General features: G+C 42.8%; 6 protein-coding genes and 1 pseudogene across 7 annotated transcripts; 3 read left to right on the top strand and 4 right to left on the bottom strand.

Annotated features, from left to right (window-relative positions):
- Positions 1 to 18: 18 nt before the first annotated feature.
- On the bottom strand, positions 19 to 1,965 carry LOC148166193 (fatty acyl-CoA reductase wat-like). The gene is made up of 5 exons (XM_088049073.1): positions 1,331 to 1,965; positions 1,161 to 1,297; positions 1,006 to 1,115; positions 756 to 957; positions 19 to 710 (listed from the first exon to the last, which is right to left on the bottom strand). The coding sequence occupies exons 1-5, from the start codon at positions 1,769 to 1,771 to the stop codon at positions 92 to 94; spliced, it is 1,509 nt and encodes a 502-aa protein (XP_087905199.1). The 5' UTR covers positions 1,772 to 1,965; the 3' UTR covers positions 19 to 91.
- An 89-nt stretch (positions 1,966 to 2,054) lies between these two features.
- LOC148166192 (RING-box protein 1A) lies at positions 2,055 to 2,827 on the bottom strand. The gene is made up of 5 exons (XM_088049076.1): positions 2,701 to 2,827; positions 2,621 to 2,648; positions 2,451 to 2,572; positions 2,316 to 2,401; positions 2,055 to 2,266 (listed from the first exon to the last, which is right to left on the bottom strand). Exons 1-5 carry the CDS (start codon positions 2,791 to 2,793, stop codon positions 2,254 to 2,256), a joined length of 342 nt encoding a protein of 113 aa, XP_087905202.1. The 5' UTR covers positions 2,794 to 2,827; the 3' UTR covers positions 2,055 to 2,253.
- A 57-nt stretch (positions 2,828 to 2,884) lies between these two features.
- Positions 2,885 to 4,427, top strand: LOC148166191 (replication factor C subunit 4-like). The gene is made up of 6 exons (XM_088049075.1): positions 2,885 to 3,058; positions 3,103 to 3,378; positions 3,425 to 3,818; positions 3,861 to 3,974; positions 4,018 to 4,101; positions 4,149 to 4,427. Exons 1-6 carry the CDS (start codon positions 2,949 to 2,951, stop codon positions 4,236 to 4,238), a joined length of 1,068 nt encoding a protein of 355 aa, XP_087905201.1. The 5' UTR covers positions 2,885 to 2,948; the 3' UTR covers positions 4,239 to 4,427.
- LOC148166189 (exportin-5-like) lies at positions 4,277 to 11,834 on the bottom strand. 2 transcript variants are annotated; one of them, XM_088049071.1, is made up of 9 exons: positions 11,748 to 11,834; positions 8,121 to 8,413; positions 7,850 to 8,071; positions 7,487 to 7,801; positions 7,289 to 7,438; positions 5,557 to 7,242; positions 5,387 to 5,510; positions 4,632 to 5,338; positions 4,277 to 4,581 (listed from the first exon to the last, which is right to left on the bottom strand). In XM_088049071.1, exons 2-9 carry the CDS (start codon positions 8,394 to 8,396, stop codon positions 4,453 to 4,455), a joined length of 3,609 nt encoding a protein of 1,202 aa, XP_087905197.1. In that variant the 5' UTR covers positions 8,397 to 8,413; positions 11,748 to 11,834; the 3' UTR covers positions 4,277 to 4,452. The 2 variants fall into 2 exon arrangements, with proteins under 2 accessions (XP_087905197.1, XP_087905196.1); XM_088049070.1 differs by lacking the exon at positions 11,748 to 11,834 and adding an exon at positions 8,554 to 8,680.
- Positions 9,190 to 10,555, top strand: LOC148166190 (phenoloxidase-activating factor 2-like). Its single transcript, XM_088049074.1, has 2 exons — positions 9,190 to 9,519; positions 9,566 to 10,555. Exons 1-2 carry the CDS (start codon positions 9,227 to 9,229, stop codon positions 10,485 to 10,487), a joined length of 1,215 nt encoding a protein of 404 aa, XP_087905200.1. The 5' UTR covers positions 9,190 to 9,226; the 3' UTR covers positions 10,488 to 10,555.
- LOC148166188 (phenoloxidase-activating factor 2 pseudogene) lies at positions 10,620 to 12,013 on the top strand (annotated as a pseudogene).
- LOC148166187 (uncharacterized) lies at positions 11,958 to 16,072 on the bottom strand. Its single transcript, XM_088049072.1, has 13 exons — positions 15,930 to 16,072; positions 15,005 to 15,853; positions 14,647 to 14,955; positions 14,256 to 14,603; positions 14,066 to 14,205; positions 13,648 to 14,020; positions 13,438 to 13,600; positions 13,214 to 13,391; positions 12,715 to 13,163; positions 12,473 to 12,669; positions 12,284 to 12,424; positions 12,088 to 12,232; positions 11,958 to 12,041 (listed from the first exon to the last, which is right to left on the bottom strand). The coding sequence occupies exons 2-13, from the start codon at positions 15,845 to 15,847 to the stop codon at positions 11,992 to 11,994; spliced, it is 3,336 nt and encodes a 1,111-aa protein (XP_087905198.1). The 5' UTR covers positions 15,848 to 15,853; positions 15,930 to 16,072; the 3' UTR covers positions 11,958 to 11,991.
- Between the last annotated feature and the right edge of the window lie 3,304 nt (positions 16,073 to 19,376).

Here is a 19,376-nt window from a genome sequence, read left to right as displayed (position 1 = left end):
GTGTTTCTACTAGTGTAAAAATATGATATTGAATTGGCCGCAAAGAAGCGTATTGTTGTTTTGAACACTTCTGGTACCGCTGCTCCGAGTCTTACTTCTTCAGCAACCCTTTCAATCGTTTAACTGGGATTTTCACCAACAGCCCCCAAACCGTCGCAAATCCGACTAAGTAAGACACAAATAAAAGAACTTGATGCGCTAGTCTCAACCTCTTTGCTTTGATGCGCGCCTCCTCCAAGTTACTCCACGGCTCTTTGACTAAGAACGCTCGGATTCCTTTGAAGTAGCTCCTCAAGTAAGAGATCCAGTTCATTGCGGCCAAATCAAACGGGAAAATCTTCCTGTCCGCTTCGTTCATCTTCCTCCACATTTTTTTCACGTTGGTGTTGCTGAAGGTCCACTCGTGGGCCATGAAGTACTCCATGTGGTACCGGGAGGTGTTAAATTTCCGGTACTTTGACACCATTGTTGGTGGTTTCAAACGAAGGAGTGAAAGGGCGTCGATGATGAGGGCCGGAAGGTAGTGGTAAGTGATGTTCAATAAGAAATTTAACAGTCGCGATTGTTTGGTGATGGTCATTCTGGGCGCCCAAAGACACCTGTTGAAAGGATATCTTTCGGAGTGCACCATTATGTTCAATTTGATGAACTCGTCGTACGTTATGGGGTTATCAACCGAAGACACAAAGTTGTAAATGGGGATGTCGCGTCTAAAACAGTGTTAGGAAGCTTCTGTTGGTACAACGAAGAATTACCCTTTGAGGCTCTTTTTATGGACATCCCAGGCGCTGGTGATCAGTGCAGCCACCGCCATATCCACGGGGACCAAATCCACCACGTTGCGAATGTCGCAGCAGAAGAACCGCGTGAAACCCGACGCCACTGTTAGGACAAGAATGTTGGGTCCTCCGAGGCTGTCGGTCCAACCTTCCAGAGGCTCTTGGTAGGTTGAAATTACTACAAAATCTCCCTCATAAAACGTTGATTGGACCCTTATAACACTACCTATAGACGGTCGGAAAATACCAACAGGTAGATTCTTCGCGTGCTCTTTGATTAGCAACTCCGCCACGGCTTTGGTGAAGCTGTACGTGTTGGGCCACTTTAGTAAAACTCTGCAATGGCGATACTAGAGTGAGAATTTACGCGAAATTTCATACTTCTGAGTGAGTTTCTCCGCCTCCATTGGGTCCTCCAGCGTCGTTTCATTAACATCGAAATCCAAGCCGTCGTAAAAGACTTCCTCGATGGTTCTAAGGTAGCAGTTGGCATAAGCTGTCGATACATAAATAAAAGCCTACGGAATAAACCCAAGTTCTCTCTTCTTTACCTTTAAATTCTCCATCTGCTTGCACAGCCCCATTATCTTCCCCGTCATCCCCACATTCGTCTCGTACGCAACTTTAATGTCTTCATGAAACCGTATCGTTGCTGCGACGTGGAAAACAACATTGACTCTCGCAACCAAAGTGTGGAGATCGTCTTCAGAGAGCCCCAGGTCAGGAAGGGTGTTATCTCCAACCACCACTCTCACGCGGTTTTTGAAATCCGGCCGCTCCTCCTTGAGTTTCAAAAACGGCTCGTTTTCTAACATCTCCTGGAGGCGCACTGAGACATCTTTCCCTTTTTTTCTTCGGATGAGGAGGTACACGACGGCGACGTCGGTGCTTCGGAGGAGCTTCTCCACGAGGATTTTCCCGATGAAGCCGTTGCCGCCGGTTATGAAGACGTGTTGGGATGAGTAGAATTCGCAGATTTCGGAGGCGGGCATTGTATTGACTTTGGGGCGATGGACACTGGGGGACACTCACCACTGACACAGTTTAAATGGTCTATAAAAGACGATCTATTTTCACTGGTATCAATGCTAAAGTAATAATAGAAGTTATTGATTGGAAGTGTTAAATTATTCAGGGTTTCGTGTACTTGGTTGATACGCCACTTAAAAGAAGCTCAGATCGTTACGGAAAGTGGAAGTAACGAGCTATGCGAAGGGAAAAGTGGGGCACCGTTACAGCCACCAAAATCGCTGTTTCTATACTAAAACAATATGCTTATAAATATCAGTTTTATTGAGAAAAAAAACCAGTTAATTTAGTTAATTTGAGAAACAATAAAAACCGAAACCATTGCGCAATAAACAGAACTTTTTTCAACTTCCAAACTGATGACCCCATTGTGCAATAATCTGTTGTTTTCAGTGAGAAAAATGAGAAAATTAAATAAAGGAATTGTCTTTAACCAGCGAAACAATCAATGGCCGTACCTAAAAAACCCAACATTAAATCCTTGTAATAAAAACCACTTTTACAGACTTTTGGAACTCCCATTCTCTGTTGTCTAATGGACAAACTTGCCTAGTTTTTAACCACCGTGAAATACAGTGGAAATGAAAAGCGTGCTGGAAAAAACCGCATCAAAAATGCCCCCTTTTTTAGCCCCCAACTTACATTACAGACCCCCCACGCAACTGTGCACTCTTCGCTAGTAGCAGAGGCCTGATTCGCCTGACATTCAATACACAGATCCATAATATGATTCCGACAAATAGCACAGTTATCCACGACAATATCTAAAAGAAACTAATGAGACGCGTTCGAGACACTAAGGGGGCTCTTACCCCAAGCCCAGAGAGCAACAGCGTTCCACTAAAAAAACGAAAAATCATCGTACAGAAAGTGAGGTTATGTCCAAATTTACCTTTTTCACTTCAAAGCGCTTCTTCTCGCCTTTTGAGCTGCTGGAAGTGGGAACCTCGACTTCGTCCACGTCCACGTCCATCGCTGATGCCATCGTCGCGTTTTATTTACTATATTTACAGCAAAACTCGAAATGTTTTTTTGTCGGTTCAACTAGGGAATTTGGATGTCACTTGTCACCTGTCACTTGTCAATCATTTGTTATTTCTAATAAAAACGCGGTAAAACTAGAGTGCGATCTTTTACAAAATGCACGCTTTTTTGAAATCCGGAAAGTTGAACAACAGTGAAAAACCCGCCGGTCCGTCCTCCTCCAAGTCCTCGAGAAGGTCCAAACCTGTACCATGGGTAGAGAAATAGTAAGACTAACCTCAAATTTAGCCCCCACTGAATTTTTTTTTAGCCGCCCCAAAACTGTCTCCGATGTCGCCGAACAAAACGAAGTTGTCGCAGTGCTCCAGCAGTGCATTTCCGGTGCTGATTTGCCCAATCTCTTGTTTTACGGGCCCCCAGGGACGGGGAAAACCAGTACTATCTTAGCGGCGGCTCACCAGTTATTCGGGGATTATTATAAAGACAGGATTCTGGAACTCAACGCTTCGGATGAACGCGGAATTCAGCTCATTCGGGATAAGGTGAAGACGTTCGCGCAGTTGTCTGCGAGCGGCACGCGGCCTGAGTAAGTCCAGAATTTCATTATTTTTCATATTATTTTTGATTTGTAGTGGAAAACCGTGCCCCCCGTTCAAAATCGTCATTCTGGATGAAGCCGACGCGATGACACACGCGGCTCAGGCGGCATTGCGGCGCACCATGGAAAAAGAGACAAAGTCCACAAGATTCTGTTTGATTTGTAATTACGTGTCGAGAATTATAGAGCCGCTAACTTCACGTTGTACGAAGTTTCGTTTCAAGCCTTTGAAGGAAGAGAATATACTTGAGAGGCTCAGTTTTATAAGTAAAGAGGAGAAAACTGAATGTGATGAGGCGGTTCTGTCCAAACTAGTCGAGACAAGCGGGGGAGACATGAGACGAGCCATTACTAGTTTGCAGTGCTGCGCGAGACTGAAAGGGGCCTCTGCTCCGATTACCGTAAAAGATGTTTTGGAAGTCACCGGGGTAAAACTCCCGCTAGTCTAAAATCACTAAAATGTCTGTTAGATTGTTCCAGATCATTGGCTGCAGGTGTTTGTGGAAGTTTGTAAACTAAACGATCTCGATCAGCTGGATGAGTTCTTGGAGGAATTGATGGCTGAAGCTTACGCGGCGTCACAGGTTCGATTTCAAACGTTTTGATTGTTAATTAATGAATTTGCAGATTGTAGACCAGCTGAACGAATTTATTGTTACTTTCGATGGGTTCAGTGACCAACAGAAGTCTGAAATTGGGATAAAAATTGGGGTAACACCACCAAGTTAACACCTACAGTTTCTTACCATATTTTGCAGGACGTGAGTTATAAACTTCAAGATGGGGGCTCCGAGTACATTCAGTTGTTTGATTTGGGATGCACCATCATCAAGGCTTATTGTATGTAATTTTAAATCGTTGCTTTTTAATTACAAAAACTGAGAGATCATGAAAAATTACTATTTATTAAAGACCAAATAATATCGTAAATAAAATTAAATCACAACAATATGTACAAAAAAAATCATCATTAGATGCAGTCAGTTTTAGAAATTGAACAACAAGGAATGTTGTACAATAAATTAAATAAATAACAAGAATTGGATAATATTACAGACAATATTAACTAAAGACGTTTTGTAAATCTGGTATAACATCTTTAGGTTCAGGCTTTTTTGAAAATGCCAAACTGGGTAAATCATGAATTTTGACTTCCTTCTTAAACAACTGACCCATGCTCCTCCCAATTAACTGCAACAAACACCAATAAAACCTCACGTTTTCCCCCCAGAACTACTCACGTTTCCAGTAATCTTCTTGAACAAGTCCTTCTTGACCTTCTCCACCTTGTTTCCTCTACTGGTGCTGCCCGAGATCCTCTCATCCAGCTTCTGCAAGTCAACGGGATTCACTCCGGGAATTTGCTGCATGACTCCCAACACCTCCAAGAAGGTAGGCCTCAACATTTCGTACATTTGCGCCCCCAAAGTCAACAGCGATCCTTGATTCGCCTCGTGCTGACCATGCAGAGTTAAAGCGTTTAAAACCGACGCCATTATATGCGCTGCCATTTCTCCATTCAACGAGTTGTGCGAAACCAACTGTCGCACTATAGGTCCTGTTAGAAACGTCGCTTTCAACGAGGCGTTGCTGTCGATCCAGGAGAGCGCCCCCAACACCGCCAGGACTATCGACTGGCAGGTCTTTTCGCTGCGGAGCAACACCAAACCTAAATCTGAAATAACTTCGGTTGTCATATTGGAACGAGTTGGGGGCGGCGGAGTGGGAGAGTCCATACTCAGATCTTCGGTTTCCATGTTCTCTGAGCTGGTTTCGGGGGTTAGGCCTCCGCCGACTAAAGCGACTTTTAGGACGTCCAAGTACTCGCGGGTTAAGGCGCGGGTTAGGATGTCTTCGAGGACTTCTTGAGTGTCGGCGTTGTCTTCTTGGGCTTCGCGGTTGCGGAACTCGTTGACTTGCAGCCATTTCGTGTGCAGGCGCGACAGCACTGAACAAACATCAAAAATTGGGCCAAAGAGAAAATATTCGTACTTACTGAGAGGCGAGATGTGGGCTATAATGGGGAGAAGAACGGCTTCATAGAATGGTGTCGGACACGAGTAGATAAAGGGTTTGAGGAACACGCGAATAATGGAGCGCATCCGGTAGTCGGGAATATACTAAAAAGTTGATTAGTGGTCAAGTACCAACAGAATTAAGACTTACTTGTAAACACGCCAGAACGCTGTTAATGATGGCGAGCCCGATATCCGGCAGAGTGTACAAATCCCTACCCAACGAAGGCCCCATGGACCCAATCATATGGTAACAACTCTCATGCAATCCAAACAGGAACCTCTGCATCCTCTCCAACGGACTCTGGACGACCTGCATCTCCCCCAGTTCCCCCACAGAGTGCCCAATCAACCCCAACAAATTCGATTTTTCCGTCTCCAACATCCCCAAACACCCCTTATAACTCTCGTGAATAAGATTCTGGGCCTCGCATGTAAACAATTCGTTGAAAATTCGAATCAGAGATAATAAATCGGGTAGTAATGGCACCACATGGGGGGCTGCCGGATTCCGACACACTGGATTCCCCGATTCGGTGAGAGCGACAACAAAACCCCCTCGAGTGGCACGTTCCGGATCTTCCGGCCAAGAGCAACGTTTGATGGCACCCAGGAGGAGGTTGGTGCAGAAGACGATGCTGCTGCGGTTATGGCCGTGGGGGTTGTCGACGTGCGGCGCCACTGGTGGTTTATCCAACCCGACGAAAGAGATGAACTGACCTGCGCTTTTCAGAGCCCCTGAAGCGACGATGGTGCGCCACTGCGCGTTGGCCTCGGCCAAGACTTCCCGAACAAAGTTACTCTGGCGGTCGTAGTCGCAGAAATGATTGGAAATCAACAAGAGAGCTTCCTGCAAGGTGACTTTCTCCAAAGTGCTTAGTCCTGCAGGACTTCCGGATCTGGATAAACTGTCCACGGTGGCTCGAATCTGGTCGAACACCGGAAGCAACAACAGAGGGTATTTGTTGCCTATTTTGACCATCAGCGACGCTGCGTGGCGGCGCACGTTCTTAACAGCTCGCGAGCGTTGTTGCTTGTTTTGTTCATCCGGAGCGTAAACGAGCGTGGAGAAGATTTTGTCTAAAACTTGCGGCAAGAGCGCGGCGCCCGACGCCGCCACAGAGTTGGCAGTGGGCGCCATTTGCCCCGTCGACATGCTCAGAAAGACAAACAAGGCAGAAATGCACGTGAGGAGAGTGGATAAGATCAACGGATCCACCGGTTGATACGCCAAACACAACTGCAATAATCTCAAACCGGAAGCTATAGAGGGTCGTTCTTGCGCCTGTAACACTCTGCTCAAGATGCTCTCCAGAAAAGTGGACAGAGCCTCCCATTCTTGGAACAACGGATCCGACATCACCAACCCAGAAGTCATGTTAGGAACTTGCAGACACTTCATCAACCACTGCTCGACGTAGTTGAACGTCACCAGAGGCGCCACCACAGTGGCTTGTCTGAAAGAATCCAAGAAGTCGCTGCGACACCTATAGAAATACGTCGAGAACTCTTCTTCGCTGTCAAAATCGACTTTAGCGTAAGCGGCGGCGCCTCCAGCATCCGTGCTCGTCTTCGATGAAGGGTAGTTAAATTTAACTATTTTAGGGGCAGTGCATTGCACCCACTGAGGAATATAAGAGAGAAAGACCGGATCGCGAGAAATGTGTTCGTGTTTGAGCATGCTATTCCACAACGGGTTGGCCATGTGCGCCAAAGTCAGACTTTGATGGCTGCTAAATGCGAGGATCGCTTCTAGGAAAACCGAGAAGTTTGTGGGGCGAGACAGGGTGTCTTTGCCCCAGAGGACGCAGATCTGGGTGGTCAATCCGCCTAAAACCTGCAAAATAATGTTGGAATCATTGGGATTTTATTAAGGGTCAGACCTGAATTAGTTTCTTCTTAAATAGGTAGTGTTGCTCGTCTAGGATAGCACCGGGATTCTTGGCTGCAGCTACCAAACACTGGATGGGTTCGTCGTTGAACAGAAGCAATAACGGGCGCCTCTCATCAATTTTCCCTTTCCTATTAACAATCTGCAATCAAAGTGTTGTCATGTTATCTGCCAATTTTTGGATTTCTACCTGTGATAAGCACTCAGCTGCGGGGTATTGAAACGACAAGTCATTCAATAGAAGGCACAAAATGTGAAGCAGCCTCCCATTCTGTGCCATGATGTGGGCCATAGACACCCACTCAACAAACCCCGTCAAAGTCAAAAGAACAACTTGCACGACTCTCCCATGGGCGCTTGCTTTGACTGTATTATTAGTTTCTCCACAAGTTCTGAATTGATTAACGTGCAGTTCAATTAGGCGAAGAAAGAAGTCGAAGATTACAGCCATGTTGGCGGTGAGAGCGTGGTAAATGTCTTTTCGTCGCTGATTGGACTCGAGGGTCTAAAACTTCCGGTTTAAACAAGAAATCAAAGTAAAGAACTAGTTTACTTGTAGAAGAGCAACGTCTTCGACTAGTCGCAAGAAAACTAGTAGAACTAGCTCTGTTTGGATCTCCCCACAAGAACAGGCTTCTGAAAGTTCGGAAAGGAGCCCCGGCCACTGTTGGGGCCACTCGCGCTTCACCATTTCCACTATGACTCTACTGAGAGCGTCCTTCATGTGGGGCTCATCGCTTATGCCGCCAGCAGCTAATAATTTCATCGCGTTTTCCTGAAAAACTGCATCACAGAATCTGATGAAATATGTCGCAAGAGTTTACCTTGATGAAAATTTTTTCCTGTTGTGAAATTTGTGTCCACCGGTACTTGACAGTGTGCTCCATCAACTGCAGACCGAAATGCCTCGAAATAAGGGAATGTTGCGTCCCCGCAGCTAAATACAGCCCCGCTTCAGCACACAACGGTGACGTTTCTTTAAAGCTCTCGCAGGCATTGTAAGCTTTGAGACGGTCAGTCTGCGAAGCCCCAGTGCTCATTGTTAGTTCAACAGCTCGCGCTAAATCTGCAGCGAGGGCTGCTACGTCTGGTCCGGCCATGGTTTCAATGGGGGTTACTGAAAAGTGGAAAAATACATCGTCACATGGTGCAAAAGCAGCATGGTTTTGGGGATGCCGGCGATTTTCTGAGACTCCAGAGAGAAATTGTCACGTTGCACTATTAGACGATGGAAAAGGGGACAAGAGCGGGACTTACGTGGATTTTTCGGGGTATTTCTAGTCCATGTCACCAAGTTATCAACAATTGAGAGTTCGCTAACAATTTTCTGATTGACGGTTGCCGGCCATTGCGGCCAGTGCGACCTCTGATCGCAGTTTGGGGAAACGAAAGGCGAGTGCAGATTCCTGTAACGCGGCGACGAAGATTCGCGTTTTATTACTGAAGAAAACCGGCTTTGCTTGTTCTGTGAGACTACTGAGACAAAGAGGAGCGAAATTGATTTGTAATTCCGAAGTTTCATTTGTTATTTTTGTGTTTTGGGCCGAAAAAAGCTCATTTGAAGAGGGGTCGGTATTACAGAAACCTGTAGTCACATTTTAAGCTTGACAAGTCATTTTAAAAAGTACGTGGGAAATTAAAACACTCGTTTTTAATCCTTTTTTCATCCCTGCATTCACAGTTCTTATTTTTATTTCCAGTAAGCAACAACGGCGATCCGTTTCGACTCTTTTCTTTACATCTTCAGGTTTTTTACTTTTATCTCTTCGTTTTTTTTATGGAAAATTCGGCCCCCAAGGCTCCGTCATTACTTTTTTTCACTTTTTAAACCATTATCTCCACCTAATGAGCTCTTAACGGTCCTTTCATTACTCGGCTTGAAGACCATAATGAGCCATCAGTAGTTTAGAACACTTTAAGTAGGTGAAATATGCTAAAAATCGCCGTTTTAATTTTCTTGATCCATTGCGTTTTTTCGCAAGACAACTCCGGTATTTGGGACTATGGCGGAGTGACAACTTCACAGGACCCCTCTGATTACCTCTGGCCTGTTGACCCATCAACTCCGGGTAATGGGTCAAACGAAGCCACAAACACGCGACTTCCAGAGAAGGTGCCCAAGGAAGAATGCGAATGCATCCCTTACTACCTCTGCGATAGTCGCTACACCATCAGTAAAAGACCCAAAAAAGAAAACTACGGAGAGGACATCATCAACATTAGGTATAAACCCCATCCACTCTTCTTTGTTTGACTGTTTTCCTTCCAGAGTTGCTAGTAAAAAGGAATGTCCGCATTACATTCTCAAGTGTTGCGACGAAGAAGACACCAAAGAACTGGAGGAAGACATCGCCGCCGAAGAAACAATGTCGACTACAAGTACCACTACCACCACGCCGCCTCCGCCTCCTACCCCTAAAGCGTGTGGTTTTCGCTCCTCGTCCAACAACCCCCACGATGGCGTAGCCGAATTCGGCGAATTTCCTTGGGTGGTGGCCATCTACTTCCACAACGCTACCAATGCAATCAACTATGTGTGTACTGGCACCCTCATTCACCCCGAAGTTGTGGTAACCGCCGCCCACTGTCTCAGACAGCTGAAGAAACCACCAAGAGTCCGCGCCGGTGAGTGGGGCCCCTACAACCAAAAGTACCCCCATCAAGACCGTGAAGTCAGCGGAGTGACGATCCACGCGAAATTCACCCCAATGTCTCTCCAAAACGACATCGCTCTTTTATTCTTAAAAACCCCCGTGGAATTGGGGGTGCACATCAACGTGGTGTGTTTACCACCCCCGAATACAGTCGTGGATAATAAGAGGTGCATATCCAACGGTTGGACGAAAGATCGCGTTTTGAAGAAAGTTGAGTTGCCGGTGGTGCCGAAGAAACAGTGCGAACAGGACTTGAGAAGAACGAAGAAGTTACCACGTGATTTCATGTTACATCCTAGTTTTATCTGCGCAGGGGGCGAAGCAGGGAAAGACACGTGCGAAGGAGATGGGGGGAGTCCGCTTGTTTGTCCTTTCAAAGAAGTGGATAGATATTTTCAAGCAGGAATTGTTTCTTGGGGGATTGGATGTGGGGGGCATCGAGTCCCGGGGGTTTACGTCAACATCGCGTCCTTCAGGGAGTGGATCGATGAGAAGCTAAGAAGGAAGAAGTTGGATATTTCGGTGTATCACGCTTGATAAAAATGAAATAAAGATATTTTGATGGTATTTTGATGGTTGAAAACTTCCCATGCCCACTAACGACATATAAATGACCCAACATTAGACCAGTCTTCAGACAATCAGTGTTAAACTTCCAACACTCTTAGAATGTTTTTGCCAACATTCACCTTCTTTTTGGTTTTGAACCAACTTCTAGCATCGTCAGTGGACGACAAAATCCAAGATATTTGGGGTTCGGACGCGGAAACCACCACTGTTGGTTCTTGTACCTGCGAAGATTACAAGTCCTGCATGAACAAAGACGGAGCAGGAATAATCAACATCAGGTAAAATCCACCCTTTTAACTCTCTCATAACAGTCAGATTATAAGAATAGACGACTGTCGCTCTTACAAAAAATGCTGCGACGAAGAAACCTCCGCACCATTAGGTATACCAGACTCCACCCCCTCAAGTTCTTGTGTTTGCGTGGAGCAGCACCTCTGCGACAACGCTAAAGTCGACGGCGCGGGACTAATCGACATTAGGTAAAATCTCAACTCTTTTGATTCCTCTAACATCAGTTGTTAGAATCCGCGACTGTTCTTCGTACTTGGAAGTTTGTTGCGACCCCGATAACATCCTACCGACGCCTCCACCATTACCACCTCTTCGTCTAGGTTGTGGTTACCGCAATTCCAACGGCATTGGGTTCAAAATCAAAGACCCCATGGACCGAGAGGCCGAATACGGCGAGTTCCCTTGGATGATCGCAGTTTTCACAAGAACCGAGTCCAAGGGCTTACCAATCTACCAATGCGGAGGCGCGTTAATCCATTTTTCGGTCGTCATCACCGCCGCTCATTGCGTCTATGATAAAAACAACGTGAAGATCCGCGCCGGAGAGTGGGACACCCAGACTAAGAAAGAACAGTTTCCGTTCCAAGACCGCGACGTTTCCTCCGTGGTAACACACCCGGAATTCAACTCCGAGGTGTTATTCAACGATGTAGCTCTTCTGTTTCTGGAGCGCGCGGTGGATTTCGCCCCACATATTAACGTGGTGTGTTTACCTCCTCCTGAGGCCGTTTTTAACACCGGAAGATGCTTCTCTAGTGGGTGGGGGAAAAACAATTTCGCCAAAGAAGACCGTTACCAAGTTATTCTCAAGAAAATCGACCTTCCGGTGGTTCCGCGAGATGTCTGCCAAGCAAACTTGCGCAAAACGAGATTAGGGAGATTTTTTAAGCTTCACGAGAGTTTTGTTTGCGCTGGGGGCGAAGAAGGGAAAGATACCTGTACGGGGGATGGCGGCAGTCCTTTGGTTTGTCCAGTTGCAGGTCAGGACGAGCGCTACTACCACGTTGGTATTGTCGCCTGGGGAATTGGATGTGGAGAGGCCAACGTTCCGGGAGTTTACGCAAATGTGGCCAAGTTCAGGACGTGGATAGATGAAGAAATGAAGAAGCGGAACTTGGAAATCAGTGGGTACGAAGTGGAAGAAAGTTACGAAGTAAAGTCAATGTAATCAAATTGTTCGTCACGTATCAAAATTTGGAATGTAGTCGTCCGTTGTGCTGAACAGAGTTCCTGGTAATAAAATTTTAGTACGAATCTCTTCAATTCGAGGACTTACCACTGCTCGTAAAAGAACTAGCGTCACTTTCAAACGACTCTTCAGAGTACCGCAAGTTTGCCGAGTTGTTTTTGTAGTACTTCTCGAATTTTGAGTAGTAATTTGCGATGTCTTTGGTCCGCTCCACGTGCACAATGTGCACCAACTGCAATGAACTTAAGTTAAGCACACAAAAACAATCAAAAGTGAAAATTACGTCAGGCATCAAAAAGTGAGTCCAATGAGCGATGGTGTCAAACAGAGAAATCGAGATGTGTTTCTGAATGTTTTCATTGTCGTTGAAGAACAACAACTTTAACAAGGTCTCAGTGCCTTTAATTATCTCCTTGTGGTATTCCTAGAACCCCAAATTGAGTGTTTATCAAATACAAACTCTCTTTTTTACCGAGTACAAACTCTTGTCCGGATATTCAGAGTGTTTTAACAGGTGCTTGGAGATTTGATCTGTAACTTTCTTGTAGAAATTCTCCCCCGGCTCGTCTTCGTTGGAGCTTGAAGTTACCAACTTAAAAACATAAATGGAATCTTTGATCATCTTCCAGAACCCGTGGTCGATTTTAACAGTCCCTTTTATCATATTTTCTGTAAAATTTGAATAAGCAATCAATTAACTCTGTTGTTCCTCACCTAAGATCTGCGTGCTCAGGAGGAACAGCACAGTAAACCGATTTTTCACCGGCAAATTGTTAAACAACAAATTGTACATTTTCCGTCGATCCAAAACATTCCTGGACAACTGTTGAACCAACTCCTGACCATTCTTGCTCAATTGGTAATTCGAGTGCTTCTTATATCCACTGAGATGGACAATAATTGCCACGAAATGTCGCGTGATGATTGTGGAATTCGCCATCAAGAAGTGTTCCGACAGAAGTTGCTGAGCATAGTCACTTAAACTGACATTGCGGTCTGCCAGAGTCGCTACAATTATAAACAATTGCTCTAGATCTAACTTTAAGTAGTCGTCTCTCATTAAGCGATCGATTTTCAACAAGCACGTCTTTCTGAAGATGTGGTCGCCATACACCAACTGCTTGAACATGTATCTAATCAAATCCTCAAAGTTGTGGGTCACCCTGTATATAAAAATCAATGATTATCAATTAATGAGGTATTGGCAACTTACATGTTACACAGATCAAAAGTCATGTTAATCGCTGCTAAGTTAACGACAGTAACGGAGCAGTTTAGAGCGCTTTGGAGATAATCCAGACAGGTTTCCACCAAGTTTGGTTTGATTACGCAAATGTTGGTGTAGAGGAGGAGGCAGCCGATCCAGAGTTTCGGATTAAAGTCCGGAGATCCTGGAAAAGATTCAATAGGGGGTGTGTTATCTACCACATTACTCACTGGTGCGAGACTCGTCGGAACACAAGGTCAAGAAATCGGTGACCGCTTTCAAATTCGCCTCGCTTGGAGTAACTTTTCCGAATATTACCAACTGGGAGTAATAGAGCATGGGGAGGAAGTTACCGCGGGTTTCTAGACTCGTTGCCAGAGCTCCTTCATATTGCTAAAAATAAGACGGTTAATCAGAGTCGCAACTTCGATGGAACTCACCTCTTTAAACCTGTTGAAGTCTTCAGGAAGATTCGTGAACTCCTCGAGGGTTTTTAACAAGGCAAAAGCATTCGCGACGGAGTTCCACCTCAAACTCTGCCGAAGAAGATGGTGCTTGATGAAAGTGACCATAATTTCGTTGCACCGCAAGGACTGGTTTGACCGCCCCCCGTTCTTGCAGATTTTGTTGTAGATATAAAACAAGTAGTTCAAATTGGGGTGGTTGCAAATCGTCATGAAATTATCGTTGATATGATCGGCGATTATCGACAATTCTTTGTACGTTGTCAAGTGTATGATTGCGCACAATAACTTCAGGTTTGACTCTTTGGAATTGGCGATGTTGCCCATCATCTTCCCCACGTGCTCATTTCTTAAAAAAATCGTCAAATTTCGATAATTGTAGTTTGAGTGGTACCTAATAAGTCCAAGAGTTTGGCACTTTTCGAAGAACTCAGAGAACTTGAAATCGTCGGAAATCAAGGGGTTGATGAAAAGTTCGCTGTTTATCTGGACTCCTTTGCAAACACTCGGGTAGATCATCGCAGTGTACAAGTACTAAAACTTAAAATTAGTGAAATGAACGTGGGGGTTATTCACGGGGGTACTTTAACGAACTCCGTGGAGGACGCCATGGGGTGGATTGCCATCCTGAAGATGATTTTGAGCACCTGTAAGGCACTGTAATTGTGGTTTCGGTTCGATTTCTTCACGTACGTTTCCGAGAGAAGAGGCAGAAACGGTTTTAGATCAAAAGGCGAGCACTGCTCAGTTAGACACTCCAAGCTCTCTCGATACACTCCTGGATGGTCGTCCTCGCTCATTAGGATCACAGAAACTATAATAACAAACAAGTGTTTGTTTTTGGACCGTGTGCCCCACTTTTTGCTTAACAAGCTCTGGAGTCCTCTGATTATAGTCGGGGCGTTTAAATTCTCATCACCATTAATGATGATCTAAAAGGAAAAAATCAGAAAAAATAAGAAACGACGTGTTTACTTTCATCGACTCTTTTATGCACTCCTTCTCCAGATCCGGCGACTTTAAAATCTCGGCCAAAGACTCCACAGCGCTGTTAGAAACTTGAGTTTCATCGGAAACACAGTTGAGTAAAATCTGCTTGAGCAGAATCTGATTCGTCACTTTAACTTTCTCAATGGGGACGTATCGTGGGGGTGTACAAATGATGGCTAAAGTGAGCTTAAAACAGTTCCTATGGGGGCTCTCCGTCATCATTATCTTCCTCAGAATATCCAGTAAAGTTCGGTAATGTTTCTCCTTCAACCCGTTCATTATAAGCACAGCTTCCTGAAATTATAACCATGAGAGCGACTAAAAAAAATTAGTTGATTCGTACCCCAAAAAACGTAAAGTCCGAGTGCCGCCAAACGTGGATAAACGCGTTCATGAACGACTTATAATTATCCTCTTTGAATTTCAGGTGGAGACTTTTAATTAAATGTCGGAAAGTGGTTTGGATTGCGTTGAATTGTCGGGGGGCGACATGCATGCTTTGTTTGCGCAGACCGTTGAACAGATATGTGGTAATAACGAATTTTCTCGAAGGGGCGCTTTCCTGTTCGACTAGAACTTTGAGACATAATAAGGCTTCGTGGACAACAGAAAGGGGGCTCTCAGTGGGCTCAAAACTCTGAACAACAACCCTCGTTTTCACGAAAATCACGTGAATTAACGTCGCTAGAGTAACTTCCAAGTCAGCGACACTCATCTTGGATATCTTTAGGAACTTCTTTAGCTTGAAAATGATGGTTTTCATTGCCTCTTCAGACACTGTCGCTTCGAGCGACGTCTGCAAAGTCGACAGCGTTATTAAGTACAATTTGCTATTAAAACACTCCTCGCTTTGAGGCAGTGTCAAGAGATGAATGTAGATTTCCAAGGCGTGAAGAACGCATTTGAACGAAATGAGTTCATGGGATTGAGTTATGCATTGATAGATCAGAACGAGAATGTAGGTTCGAAGATCGTCGTCCATTTCCTCGAGTGTGTTGGTTTCCCCGACTTTTTCGCAGGCGATTTCCCAGAATTGGTCCAACAGAATTGGCAAGTGATTGTTGAATTCAACCGAGGAGACTTCATTTTCGGTGTTTCTCCCTTCTAGTTCGTCCCAGAGATGTTGGACGTAGTCACGGGAATTCAGTTTGTGCATTTGGTCGCGCATATAACTCAAAAAATCCATTTTTGGCTGAAATTAAAACGTAAATAAAAATCTAACCTCAAAAAAAAAAGTTGCGGTTTTTCGGGCCACAACGCGAGTTTACCTTTGTTTTGAACGGATTTTAAGGAAAACGAGTCTAAATTAAGTGTGGGGCACAATTAAGGCACAAAAACTGCTTGGAAAACTTAGAAAAACACGAATTTGAAAAGTGTGAGTTTAAAATGGTGGATGCACTGTGGGATTAGTGGCGGCAAATTTGAAATTTGACAGATGGAGGTGTGGATTAAAAGGCAATATTTTGGATTATATTTATTCAAAAACCAATAATATAACTTACAAATTAAAAACAACCTCAGTACAATTTAAATAAAAAACAGTTCCAAAAATACGAGCTCACATAGCTCTTGTAACCCTGAATAACCATAGAGTGCAACAAATAGATATAATATAAATTTCATACTGTTCAGAGGCATGAATTTTAGAATGGAAAATATTCTTCATCAATTGGAAAATAATACACATCATATAACGTAAGAATAATAAGATAAAAATGTATACGCAGTATAAGTATCGATTGTAAACTAGACAAAGCAACATTTTATAACCCGAGTGCTACTCTGAATTTGTTGAAAGTCTGTGGAAGGTTAAGCAGAGAAACAAGAGTGCTATTAATTATAGTATAGGTACACATAGACCGTTTTTGAAAGCGGTCATTTTTTTGTATTTTTTTTTTTTGACAGTTGATTGTTACAGAATATACGAGTCGCAACAACATGGCGATTGCAAATATTTGTGCATAATTCAACCACGTTCTGCGATTCGCTCACATCAAAAATAGTTCTATCAAAAACTTCTTAAATGCCACAGCTCAACTGATTTGTTTAAATATTAAAAAGAGGCAGGTAACAGAGAACTGCTGCTTTAGAAATTTAGTTGAATTTTTATCAAACCAAACAGTACGAAGATCTTGTCGACATCTACAATGAAAATCGAATTATTATTATTATTTAGAGTAATTATCAAGCATAGGCTCTCCCTCCTGTCTTTAAAAGTTTAAAACGACGCCAAATATCTAAATAAACGACCACCTTTCACCTATAGTAGGGAACAAACACTGTAAACATCTGATATTATCTCTATTATAGTCTAGCAGAATGCAGAGCTTAGCGATTAAATTCATTGTTATTACCTTACATGACTAAAAAAAATCTTTGGAAAGAGATAACAATTAATATTACTTTCAAAAATGTATACATTTTCTTTTTCAATCTTAATTCGTTTAATATGACAGGACTAAGACACAGTGAATTTATTCGTTCAATTATTAAACAAAGACGCGACGACTGATCTTGCTCTGGTGGGTCCGAATTTCGAATTGAAAAGCAAACTCGTTTTCGGGCCCCCATTTTTCAAGTTCCGTCGTCGCAGATAACCTGACCTCCGTTTTACCGGCCAATACAAGAATTGGTGTCAACAACTATATCGCGTCCCTGTGCCACATACAGATACGCAAATCGGCGGCAACAACTAGAGATGTGTGTGTGATCATTAAAAACGTGATATGTCATCCATCCATACTAAACATTTGTACTTTAAAATGACTATTAATATAAAAATGTGTCGAAACCAAGTGTCAGTTTCATAGCACTAAGGGCGGCAAAATGGAAAAAATCTCCCACACTGCTAAAAAATATTGTATATTCGAAAAAACATTGATAAAGTAGAATAGAAAAAGCTCACAACCACGTTACATGTAATTATGGTCTGAAAAAGTGTGATTGTTCAAGAGCTGACAGGATCTAAACGTCTACATCGATATATTGTTAAGTAACGATCGGCATAATATAACGGACAAGCGACTAACGCGGTAAAATGTGTTTCCGTTTCCTTCATTTTCGTTATATTTTCCAAACTTAATCTAAACCTATGACTACAAAAAAAAACTGAAAATAATACATAAAACAAAACACTGTTTCGCAGCACCTAATTCATGTCTGCAGATGGAATGATTGAATTCCTCACTCCAATACTGACTGAAAATACTTATTGCTAGTGAATATTGTTTGAGATAATATTACTGGAAACGTGACGCAACGCACGCACCCTCGTACATATGTTCCATAATATAAATATTCATATTTCTCATGTAAATATATAATATATGTATACGATACTCAACCGAGAAACAAAATACAATCAGCTTGTTTCTTTCCTTTCTTAAGTCATGTATAATATATTATATGGCAAAATTACTGGTATACGAGTATCTAAAAAACACTTGGTACATACACTAAGACTGTGATTGTAAAATCATCAAAAAATCTATCACATTGATAATATATTAAATGTTCAATTTAAAAACCGAAATTTTCATACTTTTTGATATATAGTTAATCCTACATCCGTCTCCCCCTCGAATCTTTGTTTTGTGGGTTTACGTCGAAAGAGAAACGGACCGATCCGATGACGTGAGCAAATGCCATACAAAGTATCACTACAGCCATACTAGTCAAATGTAAAATAAAACAACACGTGATTACTTGCATATGACAGTGTAAATATTTGGTAAAAAATAAATAAAACACAAACTACTTCAATACACGGTAAACGAAAAACGCATTCAATAATAACCGTCATTATTATTATTATTATATTTTTTTTTTGTGTGAGATTATTGACATCACATTGAATTTTGAAGAACAAAACCCTCGCGAAGAAACTGTCCGCCAAGATCATCACAAAGCGAATAAATAAATAAAACGTTCCTCTCCAGAAACAAAACAAATTTATATACAACTTAAAATAAGCAACAAAAAGTGTTTCAATAAATAAAACAAGTGTCAACAAGACTAAACGTGACGCAACGCCACCCATGACCGGACAGTTTCTCCAAGATGGACGTTAAACAGTGTATATAAGATACAATTTTAATACATAAACAATCTGCCTTAAAATTCGAGTTGTTTTATTGTTTTCGTAAACTTTTTGTAATTTTTTTTATTTTTTTTGTTTGTTTTTTTATTATTATTTATTATGTATACATATAATTTTAAAAACGACTTGTGGGCAGACGCGAGACCGCGCGCTGAAAAACAAGCGAGCGGCAGCGTAGCACACAAAATAACAACGAGAGACTAAGGTCACAACTTATCCTGAAGATACTATTATCACAGGCATGGTTTAACCGCCGGTTAAAAGACGACGGAGTTTCAGGAAAAAATAAAAAATAGTACTTAAATAAACTAACGATGATTAGAAACTCACGCACGCTCGCGTTCTCTCAAAATGGAATCGGCAAGTATATGTATAGCGTCCGTAGAGGTCGCGAAGCTACTACAAATAAAATCACGAAGCTCATTGCTGTTAGGCTTTTCTCTTATTTTTTTTTTTTTGTTAAATTAGGACTTATAACCTACATGGCACTGAAAACGCTAACCAACCTGAGTATGTAAGTATTGAGAGACATAGAGAAAAAAGACGACGCACTCACCAAATTTTCATTCATACGACAAATAAAACAGAATCAAAATAATAACATTAATAAAATAAC

Source organism: Gnatocerus cornutus, unplaced genomic scaffold, assembly GCF_029298725.1.
Source record: "Gnatocerus cornutus isolate USDA-ARS CGAHR unplaced genomic scaffold, icGnaCorn1.1 ctg00000023.1, whole genome shotgun sequence".
Classification (NCBI taxonomy): domain Eukaryota; kingdom Metazoa; phylum Arthropoda; class Insecta; order Coleoptera; family Tenebrionidae; genus Gnatocerus; species Gnatocerus cornutus.
Note: the sequence above shows the minus strand (reverse complement) of the source record. Positions and strands in the feature narration are given on the sequence as shown.

Excerpts from the sequence above, each read along its gene's own strand:
- LOC148166187 (XM_088049072.1), bottom strand. The coding sequence starts at position 15,847 with ATGGATTTTTTGAGTTATATGCGCGACCAAATGCACAAACTGAATTCC. Across the intron at positions 12,670-12,714 it reads CCTGAGCACGCAGATCTTAG|AAAATATGATAAAAGGGACT; the intron begins GTGAGGAACAAC and ends CAAATTTTACAG. Across the intron at positions 12,042-12,087 it reads TAGTTCTTTTACGAGCAGTG|GAACTCTGTTCAGCACAACG; the intron begins GTAAGTCCTCGA and ends TTTTATTACCAG.
- LOC148166191 (XM_088049075.1), top strand. The coding sequence starts at position 2,949 with ATGCACGCTTTTTTGAAATCCGGAAAGTTGAACAACAGTGAAAAACCC. Across the intron at positions 3,379-3,424 it reads GCGAGCGGCACGCGGCCTGA|TGGAAAACCGTGCCCCCCGT; the intron begins GTAAGTCCAGAA and ends TTTGATTTGTAG. Across the intron at positions 3,819-3,860 it reads ATGTTTTGGAAGTCACCGGG|ATTGTTCCAGATCATTGGCT; the intron begins GTAAAACTCCCG and ends AATGTCTGTTAG.
- LOC148166189 (XM_088049071.1), bottom strand. The coding sequence starts at position 8,396 with ATGGCCGGACCAGACGTAGCAGCCCTCGCTGCAGATTTAGCGCGAGCT. Across the intron at positions 7,439-7,486 it reads CAGCTGAGTGCTTATCACAG|ATTGTTAATAGGAAAGGGAA; the intron begins GTAGAAATCCAA and ends CTTTGATTGCAG. Across the intron at positions 4,582-4,631 it reads TCAAGAAGATTACTGGAAAC|TTAATTGGGAGGAGCATGGG; the intron begins GTGAGTAGTTCT and ends TGTTTGTTGCAG.
- LOC148166192 (XM_088049076.1), bottom strand. The coding sequence starts at position 2,793 with ATGGCATCAGCGATGGACGTGGACGTGGACGAAGTCGAGGTTCCCACT. Across the intron at positions 2,573-2,620 it reads TGTTGCTCTCTGGGCTTGGG|ATATTGTCGTGGATAACTGT; the intron begins GTAAGAGCCCCC and ends AGTTTCTTTTAG. Across the intron at positions 2,402-2,450 it reads TTGCGTGGGGGGTCTGTAAT|CACGCTTTTCATTTCCACTG; the intron begins GTAAGTTGGGGG and ends GGTTTTTTCCAG.
- LOC148166190 (XM_088049074.1), top strand. The coding sequence starts at position 9,227 with ATGCTAAAAATCGCCGTTTTAATTTTCTTGATCCATTGCGTTTTTTCG. Across the intron at positions 9,520-9,565 it reads GAGGACATCATCAACATTAG|AGTTGCTAGTAAAAAGGAAT; the intron begins GTATAAACCCCA and ends TTTTCCTTCCAG.
- LOC148166193 (XM_088049073.1), bottom strand. The coding sequence starts at position 1,771 with ATGCCCGCCTCCGAAATCTGCGAATTCTACTCATCCCAACACGTCTTC. Across the intron at positions 1,298-1,330 it reads AGCAGATGGAGAATTTAAAG|GCTTTTATTTATGTATCGAC; the intron begins GTAAAGAAGAGA and ends TTTATTCCGTAG. Across the intron at positions 958-1,005 it reads TATTTTCCGACCGTCTATAG|TAATTTCAACCTACCAAGAG; the intron begins GTAGTGTTATAA and ends GAGATTTTGTAG.